Source organism: Suncus etruscus, chromosome 7 (assembly GCF_024139225.1).
Source record: "Suncus etruscus isolate mSunEtr1 chromosome 7, mSunEtr1.pri.cur, whole genome shotgun sequence".
Lineage (NCBI taxonomy): Eukaryota > Metazoa > Chordata > Mammalia > Eulipotyphla > Soricidae > Suncus > Suncus etruscus.
This window is the reverse complement of record NC_064854.1, coordinates 94,394,895-94,413,421: the sequence shown is the minus strand read 5'-3', so window position 1 is coordinate 94,413,421 and position 18,527 is coordinate 94,394,895. Positions and strand designations below refer to the sequence as shown.

The 18,527-nt window shown below is 35.6% G+C and overlaps 1 protein-coding gene across 1 annotated transcript in view; it reads left to right on the top strand.

Annotated features, from left to right (window-relative positions):
- Window positions 1–18,527, top strand: part of FBXW10B (F-box and WD repeat domain containing 10B) — a 42,953-nt gene that overhangs the window by 3,128 nt on the left and 21,298 nt on the right. The window contains exons 4-8 of the mRNA XM_049777658.1: window positions 2–129; window positions 807–929; window positions 5,322–5,431; window positions 7,413–7,613; window positions 12,451–12,572. Coding sequence (XP_049633615.1) covers window positions 2–129; window positions 807–929; window positions 5,322–5,431; window positions 7,413–7,613; window positions 12,451–12,572 — 684 coding nt within the window. The remainder of the gene's footprint in view (window position 1; window positions 130–806; window positions 930–5,321; window positions 5,432–7,412; window positions 7,614–12,450; window positions 12,573–18,527) is intronic.

The window sequence follows — 18,527 nt, the reverse complement described above, 5'->3', positions numbered from 1 at the left end:
GGTATGCTGAGTAAAATCACCCTGAACAGATGTGCCTGTGTGAGCCAGCACTGGGCCTTCCTGACACAACAGGTCAAGATGGAATTGGCAATGCATACATTTCTTCAGAACAAGATTATATACTTGCAGGTACTTTCTTTCTGGGAAGGGACTATTTAGTCTTACATTTGTGTTGAGGTTGATCTGAGTAAGGGCCTTTCAGTCTGTTTGCTAGATCTTTAGCTATTTTTCTGTTTCATAGTTTTAGCAGCCACTTCCTTTTTGTCTTGACTTCCTGTTAATGATAATTTAATCTCCATAGTTAACACATCTAGAAAAAAATAATATGTATAGAAACACAGATGTTTTGGGCCATCTTACAGGAAAGTATTTTAATAAGAAAGTTATGAATATGTTTCTGGAAAATCCCAATATGGAAAAATGATAACTACAAGGTCAGTGAGTATACTTTTAGATTAATATCCAACTCCTGTCACTTATAGTAAATATCTTTTGCATTTTTACTAGTGTTTCTTCTCCGCCCTAAACCATGAATTGCATGGATTTTTCCAGCAGATGTAGATGACAGAAGTTAAGGAGAAACAAGCATTATAAAACAGGGAACAATGAAACTTGGGGTTTCTTGACCATCTCTTGTCTATTCCCTCCAGATGTGTGGTACTCATTTTCCTTTTTGAACCAATATCTACTTAGGGCCAGACCTAAGACTTCCTTAGAATTTACTAGCCTTTCAAATCTTGTTCCAAATTAGTTTTCGTCTTCTTCAGAATAGGAGTCAAAAGTAACCATTTTTGTTTTCCCCCAAGGGTTTCTACATCAAGGGAATAGATCCAAACTATGCCAACAAGCTTTTTATCCCAGTGCCTAAAATGGTAGATGATGGAAAACAGACACGTATGAAAAATCAAAAATGGAAACTGAGAACAAAGGTGGGTTCTGATGGTGTCTGTGGAGAGAAATAGTGAATGACATTATTAGTTATTTAAGGTGAATACAGACTTAGCCCTCATGCAGGCATCTAGGAAATGGGAGATATGATATATAGTGTGTGACATAGAGGAAGCATTTCCTATGGGATATCAAAGTTATTCTGTATGGAGCCCTTAAGAAAGCCACTTCCTTTCCTTAAGTCTTATTTTTCTCATCTGTTAAATATGTGGGTCACATTGGCTGTTCTTTCAGAGTTCTTCATATTTCAAATCCCATAGCTATCTCTGCCATTCATAGTAACAAGTAATAGAGTGGAACTCAGAAACAGAGCTTAGGAGTAAGAATAAAGTCACTGACAGCAGGGATGCCCCTTCATGCCTATTAATCTATGCCTAGAATGAGTGAAACTTCTCTCACTTCCTGGTTCATCATGGTTCTAGGATGTGAGAGGAAAGTCACTTAACCATAGACCTTCCCACCAGATCTTGGGTAAGAATAAATATTCATAGATAAAGTACTTTTTGTTGTTGTTGTAAATTAAATTAAATTTTGTTTTATAGAGTCACTGTGAAATTACAGTTATTCATGACTCAGTTTGAGACTCAGTATTTCCACACCAATCCCTTCACTGGTGGGTGGAGCATTCTTTACATATAGGACTTGATATCTCAGACAATCTGAGCATTCAAGGGAAGATTGAAATCTGAAGCATTTTGTGGATGTTTTTTTTAAATCCTAAGCCCCAATTAAGTTAGGAGCTCTGCGCTAGTGGGGTAGGGATGGTTAAAAAATAAGTTAGGAGCTCTAATGAATGTTTTGCACATGTGAAGCCCTGAGTTTGATTCCCAGGAACACAGACACACTCCAAAAATAAAATCTATAAAGTTAATAAAAACTGTATGGACCAAGATTTCCCGTTTCTAATTTGGTCCATTCACTTGTGGAAAGAAAAGATGCTAAAAAGGTTTAGATCTTTCATCCAGTAGAGTTGCAGAGATACAGTTGCCTTACTTGTTTTCAATTCTATTGCTTTGTTTAATACAACAAAATTAATAGTCAGTCTGGGGCTGGGTTTACCTATAGAATGAAAGCTTCACATGTGTAAGGCCCTGCTTCAATGTCCAACAACAACAAAAAAAACCCTTAAAAACCAAACCTCCGCATCCGGGTCACGGCACCAAAAGAAAGAGAAAAAACAAAACAAAATAAAACAAAAAACACCAAACCTCAAGGCCGGAGAGATAGCACAGCGGTAGGGCGTTTATATTGCACACAGCCAATTCAGGACAGATGGTGGTTCAAATCCCGACATCCCATATGGTCCCTCGTGCCTGCCAGGAGAGATTTCTGAGTGCAGAGCCAGGAGTTACTCCTAAACACCTCCAGATGTGACCCAAAAACCAAAACTGAAAACACAAAAAACAAAAAACAAACCTCACAAAACAAATCAAAATAAAAACAACAAAAATGAAATCTTAAGATATTTTCCTTGGTGATATAGTTAATAATATACCCAAAAGATTACTCGGACAGTTTGATATTTTATCAATGTGTAACTTAAAGAAACAAGACTGTATAGATACTTTGCAGGAGATATAAAAGCAGCAAATTAAATAGTTATGGGGTTTACTGAGAAAAGGTAGAACTGAGTACTATAACTAGTGTTGATGATTACAGGTAGATGTGATTAGATTTAATCTACATCTTAAAGGTTGAAGTGAGTACTATTAGTTTTGAGTACAGTGAGAAATCGCTACTAAAACAGCATGCCAAAGAGTGGCAAGGGCTCTGTGAGCTTCATTTATTTGATCTTCAGTCTGATAGATGTTATTTCTCTCAGTTTATGAATGTGGAAAAGGATTTTATGTTAATCTTGTCCAAGGTCTAATGGCAGGCAATGGCAGAGTGGAGTTTTTTTTTTTTTTTATTTATTTATTTTTTTTTTATCTTTATTTAAACACCGTGATTACAAACATGATTATAGTTGTATGATTACAGTCATGTAAAGAGCACCCCCCTTCACCGGTGCAACATTCCCACCACCAATTTCTCAGATCTCCCTCCTCCCCACCCCCCTACACCTGTACTCGAGACAGGCTTTCTACTTCCCTCATTCATTCACATTTTATGATAGTTTTCAGTGTAGTCATCTCTGCAACTGCACTCATCACTCTATGTGATGAGCTGCATGTCCTGAGCTGCACCTACCAGCCCTCATCTCTCTTGTCTCTGAGATATTGTTAAAAATGTCCTTCATTTTTCTTCAAGCCCATAGATGAGTGAAACCATTCTGCGTCTTTCTCTCTCCCTCTGACTTACTTCACTCAGCATAATAGATTCCATGTACATCCATGTATTGGAAAATTTCATGACTTCATCTCTCCTGATGGCTGCATAGTATTCCATTGTGTATATGTACCACAGTTTCTTCAGCCACAGAGTGGAGTTTTTACCCAGATTTTTTTTCTCTCAGTGGCTCTACTGTGTAATTTGTGGGCTCTGAAAACCTTAACTGATGATCATGAACTAAGGGATTCCATTCTGGGATGTGAGAAGCCAAGAAAACCTCGTTTAATTTAAACAGACCATCAGAGCTGCTTGGAAATGGAAAGGAAGCAGGTTAATGGGTTCTTTTGGGAGAGATTTCAGGGAAAATATCACTATTTTGTTAATGATAAAGTAAGTCAGCTGAGGTACAAACACCCTAATGAAGGCTTAATATTTGGAAGAAGGCTAAGATTTAGAAGGAATCAAAGAAAAGATGTCTCCATAAAAACTTCCAGATGCAAATGTGATGCTATGGCCTAGTTGTCTTCATAGTAAACATCCTGTATTTGGGTTTCTTGCTAGTTTGATGGTTATTTCATACTATTGAAGGTGGAAGTGTAGCTGGTAAGAAGAGAATTATCCATAGTGCCAGAATTTAGCATACCATGAATCTTAGAGATGCTCATAAAAATTTATAAAGTTAGGGTGGAAATCAAGGAAAGAAGGAAGGAAATGAAAGGAGAAAAAGTCTTTGGAAAGAGAAAGGAAGCATTCCTGTTCAGACAGGAAACATCCAATTCTTTTATCATAATGCACATCATGTACCTTGGGGAGCAGCTATAAGAACAAATTAAGATTGTAGGGGCTGGAGAGATAGCACAGTGGTAGGGCATTTGCCTTGCAAGCAATCTATCCAGGGCAGATGGTGATTTGAATCCCATATGGTCCACCATGCCTCCCAGGAGTGATTTCTGAGCATAGAGCCAGGAGTAATCCCTAAGCGCTGCCGGGTGTGACCCAAAAACAAAAAAACAAATGAAAACAAAAACAAACAAACAAAAAAACAAAAAAAAAACCCAAATTAAGATTGTAGATATGGAGAATTTTGGACGGCAATGCTGTCTAGTAGTAGTTTTACACATGGATTGATTTCCTATGGCTATGCTTTGTACTGTAAGGTATATGCAATAGAAATGTAAAACTATGACTTCAGGGCCAGAGAGATAGCACAGCAGTAGGGCAATCGTCTTGCATGCAGCCAATCCAGGATGGATGGTGGTTCGAATCCTGGTGTCCCATATGGTCCCCCATGCCTGCCAGGAGCAATTTCTGAGTGCAGAGCCAGGAGTAACTCCTGAGCATTACTGGGTATGACCCCCAAAACAAAAAACAAACAAACAAACAAAAACAACAAAAAACTCTGACGTCAGTGGAATGATTCATCAAATGAAAGGGGAAATGATAAGGGAAGGAATAGGTAAAGGAAGTAATTTTAGTGATGCCAGCCTTGGAACTTTACTGATAGAGATAGTGAGTCTTCTATGTATGTGTGAAGCTATGCGCCTAACATTATATAGTATTGCATGATAAATAAATCAGAAATATTTTCTTTTCTTTTTTTTTTTGGTTTTTGGGCCACACCCGTTTGATGCTCAGGGGTTACTCCTGGCTAAGCACTCAGAAATTGCCCCTGGCTTGGGGGGACCATATGGGACGCCGGGGGATCGAACCACGGTCCTTCCTTGGCTAGCGCTTGCAAGGCAGACACCTTACCTCTAGCACCACCTCACCAGCCCCAGAAATATTTTATTTTCAACAGTGGGCACCCATAAGTTTTACAAGCATGCATTTGTGGACTTATTTTTTAAAATTTGCTGATATCAGTGATATAAAAAAGTTCATGGAATTAGAACACATAGGGCATAAAAAGAAGTGACAAAAGAGCGAGAACCCTTGGCTTCAAATTTTATAATTTATGGAATATAGACCCCTGACAGTCACCATTTAGAAGCAGCCACAGCTTGAAGCTGAAGAATCTGTGGCCCTGCTTGTCAGGGCATATTTGTATCTAGGGCCCTGCGTAAAGTTGCTGTGGTAGTTTGACTTTAAGTGTTCCTTGCTAGAATGACTTCAACTTATGGAGTGCATACCAGAACCAGGAAACCCAACTAATCCAGATGGAGGAGAGAAATGTCTTCTGTGGCACTTATAATGTTCGCATTTTATCTGACATGTAAGTTCTAGGATCAGAATCAGAAATCATAATCTGTTGGAACCACTGATTTCTCACATTGGCTTTCTGGGATTTCCTTGGTTTTATTAACTTAGAAGGCCAATCTTCCCTTAAACTCCAGTCCCAGACTAACATGAGATCCCATTTGGAGAACAGATGCTTTGTTTTTTATAACATTCTTGGTGAGTGAAGGACAGTCACCAAAATTAATAAATTTGGGGAATATTAGTCAAAAATCTTTTTAACATTCATTTGCATCAAACCTTTCTTTTTTTGGAATATTTTTTATTTAATTTTAGAATCTTAGAAGTAATGTATGCTTATTGAAAAAATTCCTCTGTCAGAAATATAGAGAGAAATAAAGATCTATGATTTTTATATAAATATAATAACCTTTAATAGTGATATGTATCCTCTACTTTTATCATTGCCTGAATATTTAAAAAGAATAGTGTTATTTATATATATTATGCAGTCTATTGTAACAAATTTATGTTTATATATTCATGTTAATTGTTAAAATAGTTTTTTATAATAGTTTATTATATAGCATGGCATCTTTTGGATATATCAGAAGTAAAAATCTGTTTTTTTTCATTTTTTACTTTTTTGATTTTGGGCCACACCGGTGATGCTGCTCAGGGCTTACTCCTGGCTATGCACTCAGAAATCACTCCTGGCTTGGGGACCAGAAGGGACACCGGCAGAATTAAACTGCGGTCCATCCTAGGTCAGATGTGTGGAAGGCAAATGCCTTATTGCTGCGCCACTGCTCCAGCCCCTAAAAAGTTGTTTTAATAATCAGCTTTCTGCCATGTTAGTATTCACTCTTTATTCACAAAGTTTTGTGAAGACCATGCTATTTATTTTTGGCCATGAAACCCACTTAAAATTTCTATCGTGAGAATAAATTTTCAGTAGGGAGAAGACAGCATGACAATGTTATGTTTTTATGAAAGATAAATCCTCTTCAGATAATATAAAAACTGGTTAAATTTTAGATATGACAGATGGATTGATGAAAAGAGCATCTAGACTTCATAAGTCTAATCTAGTCTTCATAAGTAGACTAAATATACTTTCAGGTTTATTGAAACTATCCTACACTTCTCTATGGTGATATGAGTAGACTGTTTCACAGTAAAAATGCATGTTTGGGGCTGGAGAGATAGCATGGCGGTAGGGTGTTTGCCTTGCATGCAGAAGGATGGTGGTTCGAGTCCCAGCATCCAATATTGTCCCCCAAGCCTGCCAGGAGTGATTTCTGAGTGTAGAGCCAGGAATGACCCCTGAGCATTGCCGAGTGTGACCCAAAAACCAAAATAAAAAATATACATGTTTGGACAAGTTATTTGGTCACATTGTTCATATCTTATAATTTTACTAATAATACTAAGATTGGAAACTTAATTAACTCACTCAATTTTATTGGACTACAGGCTCATTGAGAGCTAGATTCATATTACTAATCTTTTTATTTCCCAAGGTCCTATCTGTATAGACTTTAAACCTAATTATGCACACTGTATATTAGTTAAGAAAAGCCCAGTAGATTATGTAGTAGGTGTAGGATTTCCATTGTATTCCTCTGAGCTATAAATGAAAAAATATTATTATGGTCAAGTTTGGGAAATGCCATATTCATTATTTTCTCTCAAAGATGTTATCACAAGTTAGCAGATATATGTGTATATATATATATATATATAGTTTTGCTTTTTGTCTTTAGGTTAAATATATGTGTATACATACATATATAGTTCTGCTTTTTATCTTTAGGTTTTAAATTAGCCTGAGATGATTTTTGTTAAGGTCTAAAGTAATGATCCATCAACCCATTAGCACTAGGCCTTGCTTTCTCCCTTCCTTGTAAAAGAACTCTGACTATTCCATTACACCATTACTATAGATAGAATACATGGCAATGAGTTCCTTGAAGGACATTTCTTTCATAGATCATTCTTTTCCTCTGACAATTCAGGTGGAATCCAAACAGAGTCATTCACTATTCTGGGGGAGATCTTGTGGCTGTTACATCCAATTGGAAGGTCTACCTTTTGAACATCAGAAAAGCAAAGAAGATAGATGTTGAGTTCAAAGGCCATGTAGGCAGTATCCACAGCCTTGTGTTGTGCGAGAGGGAAAACTTTCTCCTAAGTGGAAGTTATGACCTGAGTATCAGGTAAGAGTCCAAGGAAGTTGTGGTTGGTCCCTTTGCCATGCAAGGCTAAAAGTCAGTTGAAGAAATATGCATGCTTTTCTTTCTTGTAATAATTGAAATGTCATCCTAAAAACAAAATATTCTTCCAACATTTTGTTTTGGAGCAACACAAAAAACAAGAATATGAATACTGTTTAAACTATGAATGAGGTATATTTAGAATAATTATCAAATTCATTTTCTAGTTGAAGACTATAAATCATAAAGTATCTTTTTAGCATTCTTATTGGAAGATACAACATATATCTTTTTATAATTTGGTGGAGTGATTTCTATTAGAATGAATTTAATGTAGAAGCAAAACTGTGTTAAATGCAAATATAAATATACTCTTTAAGTAACAGATATTCATGCACCAAATAGTCAGGCTAATACATAGAACATTACAGTCACCCTTGTTCCCAAATAGCTTCATTATTATATTCATCAATGAACAGTGACAGTATTAACCTAAATTTTACACCAATTATTCCCTTATATTTTCTTTACAGATTAAAATTGTTTTAATATCTATTTTTATTTCTAAACATTTACAAGTACTTTTGCCTAGTTTTTGTATTTAACATATATAGGCTATATTAAAAATTCACCTGCATTTGACTCTTGCACTTAACTGTGATTTTGAGCTGACAGTTTATTTTCACTAAGCTGTAGCAATTTTACTGAATGAAAATATTTATACATTTTATAATAATATTTATTATTATAATTTTTATCCTATAAAATGCATACTACTTATTCTCCTGTTGCTTCATTTATCTATTCTATTGTTATATGTTTTCACTGGCTCTATTTTAAATAATCTTTATTTTTTATATTTAACCTTTTCTACACAACAGCTAACTATACTTTTGTTAGTTCCAGGGATTATCTTCTAAGGTCTGAAATCATACTCAGCATTAGGGTGTTCAGGGTATATAGTTTCATGCATACAGATGGGTGGTTTACCAGTAAGTCACATATTTTTGCATAGAGAGCCATAGTTTTTTTCATGCTCTCAAAGATCAGAACCACAAATGCTAATGTCTTTCCTGAGACTTATGTATTTTTATTTGTGCATTTTTATAATGTGTGTTTATGGTGTAGATATTTATAATTTTACCCACAGTATTACTTTAAATTTCATCTATGTAGCCAATTTGATTTTTTTTTTTTAAATTTGGGTCCACCAGGATATTCATATGACTTCTTGGCTCTGTAGTTAGGGATTACTTCTAGTGGGGTTTTCAGGGAATCATATTGTATGTTGAGGATTAAACTTAAATTATCCATGTGCAAATCAAGTGCCAATCATGTGCTGTTTTTCTGGCCTTACTAAGTTGATTTTAAATGTTGTTTATGCTCAAAGGTCTTCATAAATATTTTACCTAATTTTTTTTTTTTTCGGGCCACACCCGTATGATGCTCAGCAGTTACTCCTGGCTAAGCACTCAGAAATTGCCCCTGGCTTGGGGGGGGACCATATGGGGCACCGGGGGATCGAACTGCGGTCCTTCCTTGGCTAGCGCTTGCAAGGCAGACACCTTACCTCTAACTCCACCTCACCAGCCCCACCTACTTGTTTTTCAACAAAGAAATTTTAGGTTTTCTCCAAATAATTTTACCTTAAACATCTTTTATTTTTCACATAGACATTGTTATAATTTTTAAGGGTATGCATCTAGGATTGGACACCTAGGAGAGAACCATATGTGGTGCTAGGGACTGGATTAGCTGTCTGTGTGACATACATCTACTATTAGTGTCATCTTCTCTCTACCAGGGTCCCCAGATACCTGTCCTCTTCCCCCCAATCATCTTGATACTTTGACAAAGACACTTTAAGATTTGTTTGTTCAGAAGTCTTTCATACACTACAAATGCACCGAGGGGAGAGTAAATGAACATGCAAGGAGTCTATAATTATTCCCATGACAGTATGCTTAAAAGGGGGAGAAACCCTGTATATCTTAGGCCAAGGGAACTCCCTTTCTAATGTCCCCAATATTTACTGTGCCTATGCAGAAAAAAAAGGCATAAAATAATCTTTTTTATTTATTTATTTATCTATTTTTTTTTGATTTCTTTGTTTTGGTCTGGATATTGAAGTTGTTTCCAATTTTTTTTTTCCTTTTTGCACTTTGTTGTTGTTTTATTTCAGGATCGTGGTTATTATGTGGTGCTTGTCTTTATTGCTGTAGTGTTCAGTGGATTTTTTATTTGATATTTACTTTTGTATTGTTGTGTCTCACTTCCTCTTTCCCTTTCCTCTATCAAACTGAGGTTGAGAGCTTCTAGAAGGACTCCGCCCATTTTCGGGTTATTTGATTTTTACCCCATTTTATTGCCACATAACTTGAACTATCTAGTCCTGCCTCTCAAATAGAGGGGGAAATAATGGAGGGTACCAAGACCAAACAGTTGTATAATCACAAAGTAGTAAGCTAGACACAGAGGGAACCACTTATACTGGTAGCCTGGGGGGTGAGGGTAGGGGATATGGGATGCAGGATGGGAATGGGGGTAGAGGGAGGACAACTTTGGAGATGGGAATTCCTAATTCAATGTTAATATGTACCTAAAATATTATTGTGAAAGATATGTAAGCCACTTTTGTCAAAATAAAAAATTACAATAAAAATTTAAAATAAAAAGCTATAATAACTAAAACAACAAAAACAAAAAACAAGATTTGGTTGTTGAAGTTTGGATCTGTTTTCAGTATTGTTGACTCTGTGTTTTAGATATTTGGCTACACCTTTCTTTTGCTCTTCATTGTTTCCTGTCTGTCTCTTTTTCCTGCCTCAATTTTATTTCTTCTCTGCCCTTTTAATCTCTATATTCTGAGGCCAAGGATGATATGGACATCCTAACTTTAAAATATTTCACTCTCTCATTCATTCTATCTACCACACATAAGTGAGAATATCCTGTGTTTAAGTTACTTTTAGTACTATTTTGTAATAAGTGCTTGCCAACATGTTTCTATATAAATCAAAAAGAACAACCCAAGGGCCAGAGAATAATTCAAAAGATAGAGTACATGCCTGGAATGTGTGTTTCCCATCACTGCATGACCAAGTGTGAGTCTGGAGGGGTCCCCAGCACTGCCAGATTCAGGCACTGCAGTGTCATATCTAAATACTAGAGCCTCAGGCTGACACTAATTGGTTGAGTATCACAAAGTGATCTCCCAACCTCAGTATCACTGGGTATGCCTCCTATAAAAATATATTAAAAAAGTGGAACGTTTGCCTTGCATGCAGAAGGACGGTGGTTCGAATCCTGGCATCCCATATGATCCCCTGAGCCTGCCAGGAGCGATTTCTGAGTGTAGAGCCAGAAATGGCCCCAGAGCGCTGCAGGGTGTGACCCCCCCAAAATATATATATATTAAAAATGTAAAAAAAGTGGGGGGGGGGGCGGTACGGTGGTGCAAGCAGTAAGGCGTTTGTCTTGCGTGCACTAGCCTAGGATGGACAGCAGTTTGATCCCTTGGCATCCAATATGGTCCCCCAAGTCAGGAGCAATTCCTGAGTGCATAGCCAGTAGTAATCCCTGAGCACTTTCAGGTGTGGCCCCTCCCAAAAATGTAAAAACAAACAAACAAACAAACCTAGATACATAGTAAATCTTGTTGTTAGAAGCAATTTCAGTGGCCAGAGAGATAGCTCAATGAGTTGAATGCATGCTTTACATGTTGGAGGCCCAGGCTTGATCCCTAAAATAGCATGGCCCTCTGAACACAATCAGAAATAACTGCTAATAACAGAGCCAGAAGTAGCCCAAAGAACTACAACATATTATCTCAAATAAAAAGTAAACAAAAATAATTTCAAAACAAATATTTTTCCATGACAGTAAGATATTGTTAAATACATCATAGGTATACAATAGGTTCTTAAAAGACCATGGACTTTGGGAAATGTTAGAAGAAAAAGTTTAACATCCAAATAAAAAGAAAGTAGTTTATTCTGTGACAAGTTTCACATATGTATGAAATTATGAGGTAAATGCCACTATTAAATAAGAAGTAAAGTTAACTTATCTAAGATCATACAGATAGTAAATGATAGACATGGGATCACATCTTCGTCGGGTTGTCTTCAAAATAATTTGACATTTCAAAATATTCTGATATTACACTTTGTTTTGTTACCAAAGCTATGTGGATAAAGGAAGGCAAATCTATATCAGTGATACCTGAGAGGCCTCAGGTAACTTGCTTAAAAAACAACATGGCTCATACATGTTCTTATAAATCTCTGATACACTTTAGAAATATTCATAAGGTATTTGAGGTCTAAATGGCTGAGGTTAATTATTCTGTTCTTGTTTGTAGCTCAGTATTGTTATTCCTTCAGTGCTGTGGTCATTCTAGGGATACTTCCACCTTATACCAATAATCAGTTTTTTTACATGTTGTTCACTGTTCTAATATTAGTCTTTACACTAATAAAAACATTTAGAACTGAAAATTCTCTATGTGAGGACTGTCTTCTGTAATAATGTTCGGCAGTATCTTTGGAATCTATGCACTAGATATCAAGTACCTTTCTACATGCTTATAACAACCAAAACTGTCTTTAAATACTGTACTCTAAGGACAGAAATCATTCCTGTTTCCATTTTTTATCAGTGAAGAAATAAAATGAAATCTAATAGGTACTACAACTCAGATTTAAATTCAGGCCTCTGACTGAGCACAACCAGGAAACTTTGTAACCCTCACGCTACCTACTGATCTAAAGAAATGCTGTATAGTATTCTTTGTGCTCTTCAAACATCTCAAAAGTTATTTTTGGCCTTATTACTTCAGATATTGGGATTTGAAAAGTGGAGCTTGCATACAAATCTTCAGTGGACACCGGGGCACAATCACTTGCATGGATGTATATAAGAATACTTTAGTTTCTGGAGCAAGAGATTGCCAGATAAAAGGTGAGAAAGACATGTCTTGAACTTACTAAGAGGTTTCCATAAATTGGTAGGTTACCAAAAACATATTTTACTCACTTCTGTAGGCAGTAACTTTATTTTATTTTTGGGTTATGCCTGGTGGTGTTCAGGCCTACTCTCTGGTTTAGTATTTGGGCATCACTCTTGAGTGATGCTTGGGGAACTACTCCTGTGGTACCAGGAATCAAACTTAGAATTCTTACATATAAACATACACTTTGAGTTATTTCCAGCATTAATATAGTCTTTTGTCTTCCTATATATACATATATCAACAATTGATTTTATAACTTTAGTTAAATATAAATAATATATAATTCCATAAACTGTTCTAGATGTTGAAGAGAAAAATTAAATGCATGGCCTTTTTTGCTTACTTAAGAGGTACACAGTCTTTCAAATGGCGAAGATACAAACATATAATTGAGGTTATAATAAACAAGTGATTGGTATGATTTGTTTGAACACTAACTGTATAATAGGTACTGTGATGGATATTTTGCATTTAATAAATTTTTATTTGTTTGATTTTGGGTCACATACAGCAGTGCTCAGGGGATACTCCTGGCTCTATGCTCAGGGGATCCCGAGGATCAAACATAGATTGGCCAAGCCAAATGTTTTATCTACTGTACTATTGTTCTGGCTCATTATTACATTTCTTAACCCTGAAAAGAATTCTATGAGAAAAGATACAGATGAAGAATTAAAAAAGATAAAAAACATAGTTGTATGCCATATGATTCTAATATGCAGAATTCTAAAGAACCCTGAAAAATAAGAGTAAAAGAGAAAGCACTTCAAGCAGTCTTATTTGAATGTATTTTTGAAGAAAAATAGTTTTCAAAGAGAGGAAGAGTGCGTAAGAAAGTAGCAACAAATTCAAAGAATGTGGAGGGAAAATTGTATATTTAGGTATATGTATATTCAATGAGCCTCATATAGCTGGCTACCATGGTGTAACATATGGTACATATGTTATATATGGTGTAACGTGGTATTGGAACATGAAGTAACATGATGCTGGAGATATGGTTGTTTGAGAACAAATTATCAAGGTTCTTTGACTTTATAATAGAAAATTTAATTTTTTCCTTAGGACATGAGAAGTTTTAAATGTATTTTAAGCTGCGGATTGACATGACGAAATATATTTTTAGATAGATTATGCTAGTGATAATGTTTGGAGTGTGTTTGGAGATGGTGACTCTGTGAACATATGTCAAGACCTTACTCAATCTTCAGAATTACTTTGGTGCCTTCAAAATATTTGAGAACATAGAATATATAAATGTGAAGAAACTTGGATGAAGTGTACATGAGATGGCCCAATTGATGGGTGATTCTAAGGTATGATATGTGAGAAAGGTAAAAGGACAGACAAATGAGGCCAGACTTCTTCATTCTAATCCCTGGATAAATGGTAATTATTAAGGAATTAGGAACTTTAGGTTAAGTGTAGATTAAGGAGAGGAAAGGTGGAAGAGGCTATGATGACTCAATTGTGGACATGCTCAGTATGGTAGGTAGAATAATGGTCAACCTAAGTTATTTATATCTTAATCTCTGGAACCTATGACCTTACATTTTAAGGTAAAAGTTACTTTGCATATATGATTACAGGATTAACAATATACAGATTATTTTGTATAAATAGATCATATTTAAATATATCTTTAAAAACAGAAGATCAATTGTGAATGAAGAGTCAGTCATGCTGGCTTTTGAGGTTAGAATTAATATTCATAATCAGGAGATATAAAGACCAGAAAATTAATTATTTCATTGAATCTCCTTGAAGATATATACCTATATACTCAAGTATAAGATGGCCCGAATATAAGCCAATGCCCCTAATTTTATCCTAAAATCTGGGAAAACTTAGTGACTCGTGCATAAGCCGAGGTGAAAAATCCATGGAAGTCAATAACTTGAAGGGTAATACATTTTTCTGATTTAACTGCAAGGTCCTCCCTTTTATCTCCGCCTCATTCTTTCTGTTTAATAGTTAGAAGTTTTGCTTACCTTTGAGAATTCATAATGATATCTATCTTCTCCTATAAAACCTGGACTTCCCTTACTCATTCCTTTACTAACTTTTCACAGGACTAAGTCTTCAGGTTTATTTTTGGTTGATGGTAATGAGATAAACCGTATATATTCGAGTATAAGTCTACCCAAGTATAAACCAACCCCCTTAATTTTACCCTAAAAACTGGGAAAACTTAGTGACTAGATTATAAGTCAAGGTGGAAATTGCACTGCTAAATTTCAAAAATAAAAATATATACCCAAAACAATTACAATAATCGAGGAATCAGTAGGTTAAATGTTTTTCAGTATTTATTGCTAAAGAAACAACTGTAAACTAGCAACAATAACTTTACAATTTAAATAAAGTGCAGAAAACCGTAGCTTAACAGGTAACCAAGCTAAATCACAAAGGTTAAAATCCTTCAGAAGTGGATTCTTCCTCTTCATCATCTGTATATCCAAACAGAGCTTCAGTTATATCTGATGTGAGAATATCAGCATAGACAAATTTCACCATCACTGAGCTCACAGATATCATCAACACTGCTCTCAGTCTCATATAAAGTGCAGAATATTGTGGGTTAAATAGTTCAGTGGCATCCAGTTCAGTTCAGCCGCCTACCCCTTCAGCTCAGCTGCGACTTGTGGACTGAACTGAAGCACCCACCCCTCCAGCAGATGGCAGAAGATGACTGGAGACTAGGTGCATTTGATTTGGTGCACAGGCAAATAACCTGTATGACCCGAGTTATAAGCAGAGTCCAGGTTTTTCGGCATAGACATCATGAATTTAACTTATAAGGTAATGGTGGACTTCTGTAGACTAATAAATCTGTTTTGTTTTTAGCAAATAAGCTTGTAATTTGTTATAATAGCAACAGAAGAAAGCTGACACGTTGAGTATGGATTTGTTGATGAGGTCTAGGTAGGGTTTTCAGGAAGCAGGTCCATGTGTATCTTTACTGGTCTGTGCTCCCAAAATACCAGTTTAGTGGTTAGCACTTAGGATAGGTTGAATCTTGAATGAAAAGTGAGGTAAGAGATAGATTATTTCTTGAATTGTACTAAAAGGGAATATATTATAATAGATACCACAGAAATTCAAAGGATTATTAGTGATTACTGTGAAAGTCCTATGTCACAAAATTGGAAGAAATGGATACCTTTTTGTATTTTTATTTTGGATTATTATGATTGACTATTATTATTATTATTATTATTATTATCCAATGCTGAATCAAGAACAGAGTACTCAAACAGACCAATTAGTAGCAAAGAAATTGAAATGATAGTGAAAAGAAAACACCACCACCAAATAAAAGTCAGGGCCCAGACTGGTTTACTAGTGAGTTCTTCCAAGTCTTTAAAGAACATTGATTTCTAATACTTCTCAGGTTCTTCCCAAAATTGCAAGCAATAGAAATCCTCCCAGTTTCTATGAGGCAAACATTAGCCTGACACCCATAGGAGAAAAATTAAATAAAAAAATTAAAGAAAATATACCTGAAAAACATAAATGCAAAGATGCTTAACAAACTATAAAAAGAATCCAATGATATATTAAAAAGATAATTCACCATGATCAATAGAATTTATTCAAAGAATGCAATCATCTTAATATATGCATATAAATTAATGTAAATATTATGTTAATACATAGAAGAGTAAAAGCCATGTGGTATTAATGGTTGCAGAGAGATCATTGACAACATACAACATTTATCTATTTAAAAAGTGGAAATAGAAGGAATTTTTCTCAATATAGTTAAAGCAATGTACTATAGACCAATGGGGCTACACCCAGTCACTCTCAGGGGTTATTCCTGACTATGTGCTTAGAAATCACTTCTGGCTCAGGGGACCAAATGGAACACTGGAGGATTGAACTGCGGTGGCAAATGCCCTATTGCTGTGCCATCGCTTAGACCCCTAACATGTTTTAATGAATACAATTTAAATACAGTTTGAAGATACTGTCTTGTGCTATAGGTCTCTCACCTCTTTTATCTCAATACTTGATGTATTTTGACACTATTTTATATGGAATAGACATAGAATGATTGCACTCATAGTATGGTAATACTATCTGGAAATACTAGACAATGGCCAGGATCAGCCTATGGTAGAAACTTGCCACAAATAGCAGGAGAGTGAATTTAGGTCAGAAAAGATATGATAATGATATTTGGAAATCATCATGCTGGACAAGGACTGGGTGCTGAAAGGAGATAAAGTGATATGCATGGTATCCCTTCAGTAATAAAAGAAAAATAGCAAAATATACAGATAGAAAGAAGAAAAATGTATGCCATAGAAGCAGGCAGGGGACAGTACAGGGAGTAAGGCAGGAGGGAAACTGGAACATTGGTGGTGGAAAATGTGCATGGCTTTGTACATGTTGTTCATGACTCAATCAGAGCTTTGTAACTGGGAAAAACTGCAATATGAATAACCATGTACACCATGGTATTTACATAAAGTAATTTTTAAAAATTAAAAATATCTAATAAGTAGATATGAAAATATGAACTGTATTGAGAAAAACATAGGTAAAATCCTAATGACATTAAATTTATATGTAGCTTCAATGGCTGAATGTCACTGGTCAAGAAAATGAAAGGAAATATAAACAAAAATGGAAGGATGACATCAAGTTAAGAAGCTTCTTCACCACAAAGTAAATAGCTACAATAAAGATACTCTGAAGAATAGGAAAATACTTTGCCACTTCTCATCTGTCAAAGGGTCAATATTTAAGTATATAAAAACATTTTTAAAAGTTACCAACATTTGGGGCTGGGCGGTGGCGCTGGAGGTAAGGTGCCTGCCTTGCCTGCGCTAGCATAGGACAGACCACGGTTCGATCCCCCGGCATCCCATATGGTCCCCCAAGAAGCCAGGAGCAACTTCTGAGCGAATAGCCAGGAGTAACCCCTGAGCGTCACAGGGTGTGGCCCAAAAACCAAAAGAAAAAAAAAAAACCAAAAAAAAAAAGTTGCCAACATTTAAAACTACTCATATATGAAAAATAAAATTGTGAAATTTGCTTCTACCTGGATAGTTCTGGAGGACATCAGGCTGAGGGAAGTAAATCAGAAAAAAAGAAATAGATAACAGAGTTATCTCTCAGACGTGGCATATAAAGAAACATAGAATGGGAATAATGAATAGTCAAAGTCAATAGAACCAGAGAATAGGTCTATAGAACTGACCTTACCAATGATAGTTGTCTAGTGAGGTGTATGTGAGGGTACCTTGTAACCAATTATGTAGGGAAGTAGACACAATTGTACAGGGTATGATGCTGGATTGTAGTATACATGAAGCCCGATCATTAACAGTATTGCAAATCTTGGTGCTTTGAATGAAAATATATATATATAAAAGACATAAAGACTTGAAAAATCACTAAGACTAGAGGTAGACAAAAAGATGTGTGAAGGAAAAATAGTGATTTATATATACAAAACCTCAGACTTGATTAAAATATTACTTCCTACCTCTTCTTAGTCTGTCTTATGAAATGTCTTGCTGCCATGATGCTTTTGAATTGTAGAGTAAAAGGAAAGAAAGGCTGAGTGTTTAGAAATGAAGAGAAGAAAAATCATCTATATTGTGAAAGTCCTGTGGAGCAGGGACAAATATAAGTGTATGCTGCGGAAGGGGCAGCAGGTTAGGACCTGTTGGACCTTAGTTCTTTGTACTCTTAAAGAAATTAATTTATTCAAGAGAGTAAGTTATAAAAGCAGAAAGTGATGATATTTATTGCAAGTCTGTTTACTCTGTAGGCACAGGAGAGATCTCGTCCACTTTACAGTTTTCCATAGTTCAATATACCTTACTGGATAATTAGCATGTACCTTGGTGTTAAGTCTATGTGCTTGTGCAGGCTCCAATTTTCTT